The sequence below is a fragment of the Centroberyx affinis genome, unplaced genomic scaffold, assembly GCF_046629955.1.
Source record: "Centroberyx affinis isolate AG114_WGS23_722 - 3 ecotype Tasmania unplaced genomic scaffold, CSIRO-AGI_Caff_v1 ptg000433l_1, whole genome shotgun sequence".
In the NCBI taxonomy this organism is placed as follows: Eukaryota; Metazoa; Chordata; class Actinopteri; order Beryciformes; family Berycidae; genus Centroberyx; species Centroberyx affinis.
Genome location: NW_027279097.1, coordinates 164157 through 178738, shown reverse-complemented (window position 1 = coordinate 178738; position 14582 = coordinate 164157). Strand labels below are relative to the sequence as shown.

Sequence of the window (14582 nt, the reverse complement as noted above, 5' to 3'; positions counted from 1 at the left end):
GCTGGGTGTGATAAACCCAGGTCCAAATGCCACATATGCCACGCACTTCACCTGGGTCAGCACTAACTAGGATCCGCTGAATAGTACATTTCAAATGGCACATAACATCTTTGTATGATTTGGTATTGGCTGGTTTCCTGGATAAGAGAAGGCAGCAGTGAGTGACACTGTATGGCAGCCTCTAAATGAATCAATCATGTTAGATGAGGGTGATAATAGTATATATGAGGTATGAGACATGACCAGCACCATCTGCCCCCTCTTCCCATGTGGGCGCACTGGATCCATCCCAGGTCCCCCCCAATAAATAATGCTGGAATTAAACCCGCCTCCGGCCATGACCCTCCAATCAAAGATATCTAAGGAAAGAGAGGAGAGGGTGAGAGAGAGAGGGAGAGAGAGAGAGAGAGAGAGAGAGAGAGAGGGAGAGAGAGAGAGAATCCCCAGGAGATCCGTAGTGGAGAGAGACAGAGAGTGTAATCCCGTGGAGAGAGAGAGAGAGGGAGAGAGAGAGAGAGAGAGAGAGAGAGAGATCCCCGCTAGACACCGGCTCGGATATTAAAGCTGCATTCTCCGCTCCACGCTGCGGGGGGGGGGTTTGGTGAGTGGGTGGGCGCGTAGCCTGGATGTCACGCAAAAAATAGACCCACATAGACTGAGTGGTCGGGCTTTTTTTTTTTTGAAGGGGGGGGTTTGTTTAGGAGCCGCTCGACGCGCACCGGACGCGCAAAATGAAGCGCGAGTGGAGGGGAGCGGAGCGCGCTGAAGGAGCCTCTCCAAGAGTTACCGGGGGTGAGTTGTGTTAACGGCGTTGGAGAAGTGATGTGAGCGGGGACTTGTGGTAGAATGGCCCCATATCCCACATGGATCTCTGAGGGATGGCAGCTTTTCACCATAACCACCACCACCACCACCACCACCACCCGAGCGCCGAGCTGCGGAGGCTCCTCCACCGGCTCACCATCGCGTCCTCCCTGGGCATCCTCTGCTTCTCCCTGGTCTACCTCCTCACCGGCTGCTGCGAGTCGGACCTGAGAGAAAACTCCGAGGTCAAAGCGGCGCCCGCGCACGAGTTCCTCGTGTCGGGATGGCGGTACGAGAGAAACGGTACCGGCGCCGGTGTCACGGCGGCCGGAGAGGGCGCGCTGTACCCGGGGGAAACCGGGAGCACGGGTCCTCCTCCGGGTTTGGAGACGAACAGCTCGGGGAAAGACTGGACAGCCTCTCGGAGGTTACCCCAGGCTCTGATTATAGGGGTTAAAAAGGGAGGCACCCGGGCTCTGCTGGAGTTTCTGCGGCTGCACCCGGACATCCGCGCCCTGGGCTCCGAGCCGCACTTCTTCGACCGGCATTACGCACGGGGTCTGGACTGGTACAGGTACGCACACACTACAGCAAATATCCACCTTGCCCGTGTCATTAAATCTAGTACTGAGATCTCAAATCTTAGGAAAAAGTCTGCCATTGCTTCTAGTGCAAATCAAGTTTATTAATCCTGGAATATTTCATTGATTAAAATGTAATTTTCTTGATACTAGTGGAGAGATCTGCCTCATTCTAGCTGTTATAAAGAAGCAAGTGAAACTATATTAGAAGCAAGTGGGATTATCTCATTCCACTTGTTTTAAAAATAAGATTTTAAGGCTTTTATGACTAAAAAGTTGTTAAGCAGCAGTGATGGAATCTTCATACCACGCTAAAATGATGGATTTTTTTTTACTTAAGTCTGTATGTGTGTGTAGGAGCTTTATTATCATAATTCTATATGATGGAGAGCCAAGTGGGAGACCTATGCTTCTCCTGGAAGATATGAATTTGTTTGTGTATGTTTGCATACCCAAACATATCCACAGCCATCCCATGGAGGTTTAGGTGACAGTCGCAGTCGACTCTGCCATCTGGCCATGCCAATCTGTGCATGTGTGCATATGTGTGCCTGGGTGTGTGTGTGTGTGTGTGTGTGCATGTGCATATGTGTGTGTGTGTGTATACTGTAGGGACAGAACGAGGCCTCCCCGGATGAGTTCTCACAGAGCAGCAGAGTAATCATCTCTGGAGCCGGAGCCAGATGTTACTGTTGTCATGTGGCTCTGTTCTCAGCCTCTTCCATGAAAACTTCGAAAATACCGTGCAGACAGACACTGTATACTCAGTACAGTGCACACACACACACACACACACACACACACACACAAATGGAATCTAAGGGATAAATGCTGAATGACTGGGTAAAGATAATGTAGAAATATTCCCAAAAGCTTTTTCAGTAGACCCTGCATTTCTGATTTTTTGGCAACACACTGCTTCCATACTGTATGTATGTGTGTGTGTGTGTGTGTGTGTGTGTGTGTGTGTGTGCATGTTCCTATAGACCCAGCCGCAGCCACAAATATGAGAGATTAAACGTGAGTCCAAATCTGGACGATGTGGCGTGCCGACAGCGGGCTTACAGTATGTGACAGAGGCTCAATAGTGGTATTGGCTCTGGAGCTGGAGCCTCTTTGGCGTGTCAGCAGCGATTTAACCAATGACACAGATCAAATGGAGGGACGAATTCCTGCTTTCTGGGTAGTGTTTACATTCATGTGGCCATACACACACACACACACACACACACACACACTGCTATGTCAAAGCTGATGTAAGCAGGGGGGAATCGGCAGAAAATCTGGAAATACTGTAAAAGCCACTGACTGCCAGCATGTGCCACTGCTGTGTATGTGTGTGTGTGTGTGTGTGTGTGTGTGTGTGTGTCACTCTCACCAGGTGATGCGAATGTGACACCAGAATGTCACGTCTTCCCCCCCCCCCCGGGGCCAGATGGGGCTCTCTACATGTCGAGCCACTTGACATCACTGTCAGCTCTGTCAATTGACCTCTGACCCCGGGGTCACTTCACCCTGGGAGTTAATGATGTGTTCGCGGGACTTCATAACAAACAGCACACACACTCACACACACACACACACACACACACACTCACAGTATAGAGGCCGATGAAGGGGAATGTTGTTTACGGGGAGGAAAAGAAAACATCAATTTTTTATTTACTGATATTTGTGTTTAGAGTTTGGGAAAATGTCATTCTTTATCATTTCCAAATTGTGGCATTTCCTCGTCTCTTCATGCACTTCCACTTTCACATCACACAGGCAATAGAGGGTCAGCTGTAGTGCGTACACCAAAGCTGAGTCCACAATGCATTTCTGTATTACAAGTCAATGGAGTTCTCTCGGACCCTATCCCGGAACATCAAATAGAGCACTGATTCTCAACCTTTTTGATATCAAGGACCCCTAATTGAGTTCACATTAGGGCCACGGACCCCCATTTGATGAGATTTTGTCTGTCAGACCTAAATCTGGGAATATTTGTATTGCTAGATATGATTTTGTACAGAATTCCTTGACTATCTGTATTGTAGGTAGAGAGATAACAGCTAAACTATGATCAAAACAGTCATTCTACTTTCTCTAGTTGGGTTAACTTCTTGTAACTGAAACAATGGTGAAGTTTAACAATTCATCAATTTGCTGGGGACCACCATGGGCCCTTGAGAGGGGTTCCAGGGGGTCCCCAGCAAATTGATGAATTGTGAAACTTCACCCCACGTTGAGAACCACTGAAATAGACGATGAGCGATACGGCATCTTCCTCCGAATCGCTCTCCTCCTCCTTCTTCTTCTTCTTCTTCTCGGAAAACATTCAGCTTCACAAGGGCAAATCGCAAGAGATCGGCGGCCCCTGACAAGGATCCGGCTAATGGCGCTGCGCGGGCCGAGGAGATCGGATCTGGAGCTCGAGAGATGGACTGGAAGTTTCCTCCTCGCTCTTGTCGTCCACAGGATCGATGGCTCTATCTCCTCGCCCTGACCTTGGGTTGACTCCGGCATTAAGGGCGGTTAGCGCCGGTCAGCTCGGGCTTCTGTTACAATTAGCAGGAAGCTTTATCCTACATCGGCATAATCCCCCCCCACACACACACACACACACGCATAGACACACGCAGGTCATGTTACACACCGCTCTTTCTTCCCCGCCTCTCTCTCTCTCTCGCTCTCTCTCTCTCTGAAGGAATCCATTAAAATCGCTCCGCTTGGAAATTAGCTTCGCGCTCGTAATGTTCCGCGATGCTCCGGAAAAAGGGAGGTGGTGCAAGATGTGACAGGTGGAGGGAAAGAGAGGAGAGACACCAGAGAGGGAGGAGGAGGTTAAATGGAGAGAGAGAGATAAGGACGGGGTGAGGCGGGAGGTTGAGGTGTCGCTGACCTTCGGTTGAACCCCGGACTCCCGACTCCTTCAGGTCTGAGTTGTTGTGTGGGTTTTTTTTTTTTTTTTTTTTTAAGTTCTTGAGGTGCAGAGAGATGTATCGATGTGTTATTGACCCCCGAGTTACTGGCAGAGCGCGCTAACCTGAGAGGGCCGCGGTGTTCTCCCAGCTCCCATTGATTTCCACCAGGTCACACGAGTCGAGGAACTCAAAGCGGATGAAATACGGTTGGAAGGCAGCAGGTACGGCCTTGGAAGTGAGGCTCGTGTGTGCTTTGATGTGTGTGAATTGTTAACTCGTGAACATGGAGGGTCATCAGAGATTATTGGGTTCATGAAGGAAGCAAAGGTGTTTTATAATTAGTCAATATGCCTCCCAGTCATAGGCTTCGGTGTGTAGGCCTCTCAGGACACGCAACGACAGGGAGGGAGTCAGCCACTCATTTGCAATTCATATCGCACTCGTTAAAAAAAGGAGGCGTTTAAATTCATACCCATACATTGGGCGGCTTTGTCCCGCGATGACACAGCACATGGTGCTACTTGTGTTCCTGTGTGTTTTTTTTTTTTGTGTTTTTTTTTTCGTTACACAGGAATATAATTGCCATGCAAATCGCGAGGAGGACGCCTGCCAAAGCATTTGATGTTCAGCAGGATTCGGTGGGTGGGAATTAGCGGCGGACATGAAAGGCGGATTTTCTGATGAATCAGATTTGTTGATCTGAAGGGGGGGGGGGTGGGGGGATGGGGGGGGGGGAGTGGGACTAAAAGAGTGATCAAGTCTATTGGGGTTGTTATATTTGGATTATCATGATTACAGTCATTTCACTTTCACTTTTTATTTTTTTCGGCACGTTATTGTGGCATAGTGCGAAACATGATTTGAGAGCTATATGTTTAAATGTGAACTTAATTGATTACAGAGTTAAAATTGAAACAAGAACAGAGGCATACATCAATGCATCTGACTCTATGTAGCGTTCTTGCTCCTGCCCGTGTGCAACTGGGGTTCAGGTGTGGTCTGTCCTCTCCCTGTACTGTACCGGAGGTGATCACCATAAGGCCCAGACGGGTGGGGCGATCTGGCCCTCATTAAGGCCCTCTCCTGGGGATTGGAGAGGGAAGGCGAGGAGGGGGGTGGGCGGGGGGGGTCCGGGGGCCCCTCCATGATGGATGTCTCCTGGAAGTGGACAGGGCACAGCCACAATGGACCGACCCCCCTAATGGTCCCCATCCAGGGGAAATGGATGAGCGGCCCCCCAATAACACACACAAGCAGGCACATGAGCACAGTCATGCACACACACGCACACACGCACAGACACACCCACACCTTGTATGTGATACAGAAATACACAATTGAGAGTGTATAATGAATATTGTATGCATTGTGCTGAGTCGATACCGTTCTGCTGCTTGACCGCTAATTATTTCCTCCTTGGATCAAACATCAAAGATAAACACACCAGATTTTACATCTTTGATCCAACACACCCTCAAATCCCTCAACTCTTTGCGATATTTCCTGGCGTACGTGCGATAGGCGCTGCAATTGCTTCACATTTGTTAACACACACACACACACACACACACACACACACGTGCGCATGCGGCACAGCATGGTACTGATGGGCCTCCAGAGGGTCTTCGCTCCCCCCAATCTCCACCTGCCACCCTTCATCCCAGCTGAGGCCCGGTGCTGCATTACCAGCTCTCTCCGTCCCCCTACATATAACACCTTCTCACTTCATACACACCATCACACCACCCTCCTCCCCGTAACATGCTCCCGCTTGTACCCCAGGTAACCCCGACCCGCACCGCCTACGCATCGTTACTGTAAGCCCCACAGGATCAATAGCCGGTGGCCTGGGCTGGCCCGGGCTAAGTCACCAGGGAGGACCGCTGAAATAGTGGGAAATGGATGACAAAAGAGAGGTTCCTCAAAGGCAAACAGAGGCTTATTATAAGCTGCTGGCTAATCCCTCTGTTCGTCCACAGGATGTTTGATCTTGTGCTCGATAGTAAATGAGAGGTGTAAGGATGTAGCGATCATAAAGAGGGTTTCTAAACTGCCAATTAGTTCAGCTTTGTGACTGGTGGACATTAGCCTACCTTTGTGTTCACATATGTGACCCAAAATGGCCAATAACCCCATTGTGTTTTTTTTTTTCTTCTAAAACTGTGCAGTTGTAATACATTCAGCATTTCACATCACAAGTTAGCTAACTAGCAAAAGCAAAGAAGGAACTCTGGTCAAAATATGTATAAAAAATATAAATGGCAACGACTTCCGTTTCTTACGGAAGCTGAGAACGGCCGTGCTTGCAATTATTTTTTTAATGCCGTTATCTCGAGATCACAAGTTAATTATCTCGTGATCTCGAGAAAACTACACATTTATGCCTTGACTTCCTGTTCAGTTATGAATCCTCCCCAACAGTCATGACAGTCATCTTGAAGGCTGAAATCAGGTGTGATCAAATGAACCAGACACTCATTTTCGAGTTCTCCATAATTATCCCATGATCTCGAGAAAACAAAAGTCGTTTTCTCGTGATAAATTATCTCGTTATCTCGAGCAATCTGCCTTTTGTTTTCACGAGATAACGAGATAAATTAACCCGTTATCTCGAGAAAACGAGCTTTGTTATCTCGAGATCACAAGATTAAAAAAACAATTGCAAGCAAGGCCGTTCTCGGTTTCCGTAGTTTCTCATTCATGACATGGCATTTAAAATCTTGGAAGGCCAGCAGCTAGCTAACTAGCTTTCTAGCTAGCTATAGGCTAGTATGGCTAGTTTGAACTAACTAGCTAACCTAGATAACTGCCATTCATATGCCATAGCATTATTGATAATGCCATTTTTTCAGTTAGTAGCAAGCTAGGCTTCATAAGGCTAATATTAGCTTCCTCCTCTCTTACCTCTTGCCTTTTCACTGGGCTTCAGTCTGACATTACTTATTCAGAAAAACTGTGGTTATGTTACGTCTGTAACTTCTTTTCGATTTTTTTATCTGAATGTATGCAGTTTCAGTTGAATGTACACATTTCTCAGAGGCAGAAATAATGTCATTGGTCAAGTTGAATCTCAATAGGGCTGGGCAATATATCGATATTATATCGATATCGAGATATGAGACTAGATTTCGTCTTAGATTTTGGATATCGTAATATGGTGATATGGCATAAGTGTTGTCTTTTCCTGGTTTTAAAGGCTGCATTACAGTAAAGTGATGTCATTTTCTGAACTGACCAGACTGTTCTAGCTGTTCTATTATTTGCCTTTACCCACTTAGTCATTATATCCACATTACTGATGATTATTTATCAAAAATCTCATTGTGTAAATATTTTGTGAAAGCACCAATAGTCATCCCTACAATATTGTCGCAATATCGATATCGAGATATTGGTCAAAAATATCGTGATATTTGATTTTGTTCATATCGCCCAGCCCTAAATCTCAATAGACCTTTTTCACAGCGGCCATTTTGACATCCCTGCCATTCCAATGAGCCAGCATGCACAACACCAGGCCCTGGCACTGGAACACCTAAATGGAATGGAACCATCATTAATGTTATTAGCTACACCTGTGTTTACCCTGCTATGACACGTCAAAATGGCTGCTGTGAAAAAGGTCTATTGAGATTCAACTCGACCAATTACATTATTTCTACCTCTGAGAAATGTTTGTTGAACTAAAACTCCAGTCTGCATACATTCAGGTAAAAAAAAATCAAAATGAAATTACAGACGTGGCCCCATATTCACAAAGCTTAGCCATTTGTGCCCAAAGAAGGATTGGGGCATATTTAGTTATTAAAAACGAACAGCTATTTTGTCTGTCAATTAGCGTGTCTGTGCAAACGTCGTAGCAGGAACATATTTATGTTACATCTTTTCTTTTGATGGGGCTCTTAGGGCCAGTAATTAGCTCTTTGTGCTTAGGTAATGGTATGGGCCCTGGGCTCTAAGGCTATTCACAGACAGATTGCTAATGGAGGCGCGTTTGTATCCACTCCCATCATTCCTTCATCAGTCACCCACCCCTTTCATTTAAAACACTCAAGCAAATGCTCTAGGCGCACACACACACACACACACACACACACACACATCTGAATGAGCACACACGTAATTTTAAAGGTCTGTTTAAAATCCACCACACCCACCCTTTTTGTCTTTAAAGGAGCAGAGTGTTTGTGTGTGTGTGTGTGTGTGTAATTTTGGATCTTTTATGTCTTTGTGTGTGTGTGTGTGTGTGTGTGTGATAGAGCGTGAGAGATGGGTCCATTGGGAGGCCAGAAGCACAATAGCAAATGCTTGACTAATGACTGAATAATGAGTGTATGTTTGTGTTTTGCTGTGTGTTTGTGTGTGCACGTGTGTCCGTGTGCGTCCGTGCGCACGTGTGTGTGTGTGTGTGTGTGTGTGTGTGCGTGTGTGTATGTAACAGACTGTGCGGCTCCTCCTGCTCAGGGTATCGGAGTTAAAAGGGAAGTCTTCAGGCTAAGTGGTACTCACACCGCTCAGATCAAATGAAATCACTCACTGTGTGCGTGTGCATGTGTGTGTGTATGTGTGTGTGTGTGTGTGTGTATGTGTGTGTGTGTGTGTGTTGTGAGAGCGGGGCTGGCTTGGAGGGTTGGATGTATTGACAGGAGGTCATGTTGCAGGAGCAGCTGAAACCTGAGCCGATACCAGAGGACGATCAGAGCATCCTGTCCTCGTCGGTTGACCCCCCCCCCCCTCTCTGTCCTCTCTCTCTCTCTTTGCTTTCTTCTCCTTCTTTTACACACGTTTCTCACTTAATACGGCTTGGCGACAGTAATTCGGTCCACTACTTTTCCGCTAAAAAATTGGCAATTGCATCCTCTCTTATCAGGATTACATGATGGCCTTATGTTCTTGTCATCCTTTTGCTGGAGAGAAAATCAAATGGTGGGAACACTTCTGCCCAGGGAAACTGAGCTTTTCTGCCGTTCTTCAGCATCTTCTTTTTGTGAGAGGATGAAGACTAAAACAAACTGGTGGGATATAGTTTTTGGTTAGTTATAGTTAGGGTTATATTAGTTATTTAGAGGGGATAACACATCACAGACAAGCACTTTACAGTACATTATATTATGTCATTTAGCAGACGCTTTTGTCCAAAGTGACTTACAATAAGTATATTTTGTCAACAACATAGCACTTCTACTTCATAACAAAAGTAACTAAATTTTTTGATTGGTAACTGTAATACTATTACTGGGAAATTAAACAGTAACTGGGAAAAGTGGTGTTATTACTATAACACTGGTCCCATGCCTACATGAGTGCACTGTGTACTTTATCATGTCATATATCTATTTATCTGTTTATATATATATATATATATATATATATATATATATGTAGTGCTGTGCAAAAGTCTTAGGCACCCAAGAGTTTTTATATAAATTGTGTCTTAGATGTTTATTAATTTTCTCTGCATTAGTGTGTCAGCAGACTGCTCTTTACATGTTTTGATATTTAGAAACTTTTCATTTAGTTATTTTTGAAAGCATCTTTACTTTTTTTTTCTTTTTCTTTTTTTTACATGTGCCGAAGACTTTTGCACAGTACTGTATATATACTGCATCATGTCAGTCTGGTGTCCAACAGTAGCAGTTGCAAATCATTTTAAATAATTTTTGCCCTGTTCTTAGTTCTTAGGTCTTACCTCTTATAGTTTTAACCTGCAAGGTATGTAGGTGGGTTTTGTCACATCAGACAGGCAGTGCCAGAGAGTTTAGACAGTTACAGGAATATATTTCAAAATCAGGTGCAATCACATGATCAAACTGACTGTTTACTTTCAATACTATTTGACCCAAATCTGTATGTGTGGAAACCATACTGCTGTTATGACCAGTTCTGAGGATATATACTGAGTAGGATTAGACCGATATATCAGGTGATATTGGCTTTTTATTAAATATCAGGTATCAGGATTTTACTCAGATTTTAGCAGTCTGTAAAACCTCTAGTGAAACCTGCCTCAGCCTGTTCATTATTATGGCTTCTAGTGGAGAGTTTTAGTGTCCCATGGTGGTTTAAATGCTGATTCAGAGGCTTTTCCACCCTGACACGAATAAAACTCATCCTTGTAATCTTTGTATTTTGGGGAGAAAAATGGTCAAATTTAAAGATACTAATTATCAGCTTCAATCCAAAATTATTATATTATAGCTTTACTTTAGTGAGATGAGTCCATGATTCAAAACACTCCATGGGGGGAGGAGGCTGCGTGTGTTTGGTCAGTCAGTCAGGTGTGTGGCAGGTGTGTCGGCAGATGTACCCGAGTCTCCAGCCGGTCCTGTGGGGCCTCTGGAGTCATTTATCTCTAAATGAGTCCCATCTGCTGGGCTTCTGATGCTGAGGTGGAGGTGAGCGGAGGAAGACGCATTAAAATAATGACTGATCTGTTTATGTAGCACCGCTGTCCCCTCTCTCTGTGTCTGGATCACTGTGGATCTGGGTCTATCTGTCTTGTGAGGGTGCAAATGGCTTCTGTGTGTGTGTGTGTGTGTGTGTGTGTGTGTGTGTGTGTGCATTTGAGCGTTGTATGCAGAGATGTAGTGGAGGGTGAACCCACCTAAACCCAGTTGACCCGCCTTGTTATTTGCAAGAATAGAGTATGTGGTCTATCTCTTGAAATGTCCTTGTGGGTTAGCATATATAGGTAAAATGATATTTTACTGTGCTCTATTGAAAGGATTCATGCTAGTTGACAGGGTCATATTACATGCTATTTATCTTTACTATATTTTGTATATGTATTTTGTCCTGACATTTTTTCCATGATATTTTTTTCTATATACTCTTGAAAGGGTTCAAACTATTTAACGGGGGCATATAGCTCTTAATTAAAATTTTACATGCTATTTGTCCTTGCTATAAATGGATTCTTTATATACATTTTGTGGATTACTATTTTTCCTCTATCGAGGCCATATACAATGTAAATGTATGTACATACAGTATGAAGGTTATTTCTTTATAATGTTTTTGATGCTCTCTTGAAAAATTCAAACAATTTGGGCTAACAGGGTCATATAGCTCTTAGTATATTTCTTTTTACAGGCTATGTGTCCCCATTATAGACACATTCTGTTTCAGAGTTGTTTCAGAGTTTTTTCTATTAACTGAGTAGTTTGAACCTTCTATTTACATAAACCATCTTAATTTATTAATCTGGTTTGTATAGCTCTTTTTATAGATGGGCATTCAGTTTTATATATTCATCACTTTTCAGCTTGTGACACCAGTCATCGTTTTTTCTGATTATTGTGGTCACACCTCCTTCATCAGGAGAGGCTGTATCTGGGCGGTTCATTCACTGATGGATCCTATTCTGCAGTTATGTATTCTCTTTTCTGGTTGGTGTTTGAACCTCACCTGTCTATATAAATTGACATTTCTGCTGTTTTGATTACGCTGATGATGGCTTCTAGCTGAAACACGTTGTTTTTGCCCATAATAAATAAGAAGACTATTGTTCTGTGAATGCTGGTGTTCTGTTTGTTTTGATCCTTGCTACAACCGTGCATCCAATACAGTATATAATACACTATATTTTCAAGAATAGAGTGTACCACCTTTTACGGTTAATATAAAACTGTAGTACCTAAACTCATAATATACATCATAGAAAGTAGAATCAAACTGATGCAAGTTATATAAAGATAGACTCATATAAGGGGGGAAAAAAAGGTTTTGGTTGTATCATTGATTTTTCTTTATATAGGCTAGGTGGTTGTTTGCCTTAGGATGATTTGCCTGTAGGTCATGGTTTAACACACCTTTTTATTTACCAGTACATCACTGATTGTATGATTGATGACAGTCTCATATTAATGATAATTCAGACTTACCTTGAGACCAGCCGCTAGACAGCAGCAGCCTACTGTAAGCCAGGTACATAACGCTACTGCAAAATACCTGAAACCGGATACCAGATAAATCAAAACGCTGCTAATAATAAAGACACAGTATATGCTCCTGCTTTTCTGTACCTTGGGTATTGGCTCCTAGGAATCAACATGTTTTTCTCTCCTTCCAGAAGTATGATGCCCAAAGCCCTGGACGGCCAGATCGTCATGGAGAAGACGCCGCGCTATTTTGTCACCGTGGAGACGCCGGCGCGGGTCCACGCCATGTCGCGGGACGTGAAGCTGATCGTGGTGGTCCGGGACCCTGTGACCCGGGCCATATCGGACTACACGCAGATCATCTCCAAGGCCCCCGACATCCCTCCCTTCGAGAGCCTCGCCTTCAAGAACCGCACCACAGGTATCCATGATGGCGTTCAAGTCCAGGTTTCATAAGTTTTGTGTTTCTTATGTAATGAGAAACATAAACCTTATGAAACCTGGGCTGTCCTGGTGATTCAGATGGCTAAGACTCACACCATGTACCTGTGATGTTACACTTCGAAGTAGTGGATTCATATTGACCCTAGTCTTTCCTGGTTCTCTCCAGCCTGGACTCTGAACCCTTTGAACTCTGATTTTCCTTTAAATTTCCCCTTAAGAAACTTGAAAAGTTAGAATTATTTTCCCATACTATACAACAGTATCGCATACATGTTCTGTATCTGCTGGTTCCAATTCTTCATTGACGATCTGACCTGGATCTGACCTATTGCTTATATTGAGTGAAATATTCAAACCCAAGACGCCGTTTTTTATGGCTGCACCATTACATCAAATGGGAAAAATCTGGATGTCTTGCGCATCATTTCCCTGTAATTCAGCATGACATATTTGGTATCTTTGGAAACCTCAGGCTCATGACTAGAATTTAAAGTAAAGCTCTGTGGGTTTGAACAAAGCTTGGCCCACGCAACATGCATTCCTAAAGATGGACCCACCAGTGGGACCAGCAGGGTTGAAGAATTAAGAGTCCCTAGGTGTCGATGCGGAGTTTCAGGCAAACAACATAATCATCATTATCTGTATCAGACAATCAACCACAGTCTTTCTCTCCCCGCTACCTACAGGCCTGAGGCAGTAGGGATAAATAAGTCCTTACACCTGTTTTTCTTGGCAGTAGCGAGACTAAGGTTTTTACCTTAGTGATGGGATAGTCTTGACGAGGATTCGAGAGGATGGTGATGGTAGTGACGATGATTTCGAGGTAATAACGGTCTCGTATCTCTGTTTGGGCTGCAGGTCAGATCGACTCTCTGTGGAGCCCGCTGTGGATCGGCCTGTACGCCCAGCACCTGGAGCGCTGGCTGGCCTGGTTCCCCAGGGCTCAGATCCACCTGGTCAGCGGGGAGAGGCTCATCTCCGACCCGGCCGGAGAGCTGGGCAAGGTCCAGGACTTTCTGGGCCTCCAGCGGATCGTCACGGACAAGCACTTCTACTTCAACAAGACGAAAGGCTTCCCCTGCCTGAAGAAGCCGGAGGGCAGCAGCAAGCCCCACTGCCTGGGCAAGACGAAGGGGAGGACGCACGCCTCCATCGACCCGGAGGTGATGCGGAGGCTGAGGGACTTCTACAAGCCGCACAACCGGCGCTTCTATCAGATGGCGGGCCAGGACTTTGGATGGCAGTGACCGCTGCTGACTGTGCGGAACCTGCTGCCGGCAATCAGGGGGGCGATTACAGCAGTTAGCTTTACACTGCTTTGGATAGAAGCCTGCGCAAACTCGCCAGCTGACTGTGGCCCAGAGGCAAAGACTTGCGTACAAAAGGTCCACAGAACCGAGCCAATGGTCTGCTTCTGACCAGCAGGGACATCTCAAGAGACTTGGAAATGAAAACCCAGTGTCAATACATGTACCTCCATCGATCAATCATCTCGCTCAGCTGTTTCCAAGACAGCGACGTCATTTTATGTATCACTTAGATGTTCAGTGAGAAGGTGCTTGCACTAAAACTGTTTGTAACGCACACTGTAGTTCCATGTAATAAGGGTGTCACCTCCCATCGTTGTGGCTACTTATTCCTACCCCAGTGTGTTCAACTAAAGCCTTTGTGTGCTGCCAGTGCGAAGTTGGTTGTCAAGCTATGGTTACTGTGAATATTTCCAGAAAGAATCAATGAAGTTGAATGGTGAGATGAACAGTGTAGCTTAAGTCTTTTAGCTTCTCCGGTCTGCAGTTTAATTCTGATGCTCTAGTCGGTAGGCTCTGCAATGTAGTGAAAAAAAAATGAACACAAAACGGTTGCCTCGTGCGTTTTTACATTCCTGAATTTACACAACTTTCTTTTTCTACCTGTCCGTCGTACAGTCTCACCGGTGAAGAATCCTATAGGCAATCAATACATATTGA

General features: G+C 45.0%; 1 protein-coding gene across 1 annotated transcript; it reads left to right on the top strand.

The window, feature by feature from the left end:
* Positions 1 to 878: 878 nt before the first annotated feature.
* hs3st3l (heparan sulfate (glucosamine) 3-O-sulfotransferase 3-like) lies at positions 879 to 13862 on the top strand. The gene is made up of 3 exons (XM_071516851.1): positions 879 to 1378; positions 12363 to 12592; positions 13474 to 13862. The coding sequence occupies exons 1-3, from the start codon at positions 879 to 881 to the stop codon at positions 13860 to 13862; spliced, it is 1119 nt and encodes a 372-aa protein (XP_071372952.1).
* The last annotated feature ends 720 nt before the right edge of the window (positions 13863 to 14582 follow it).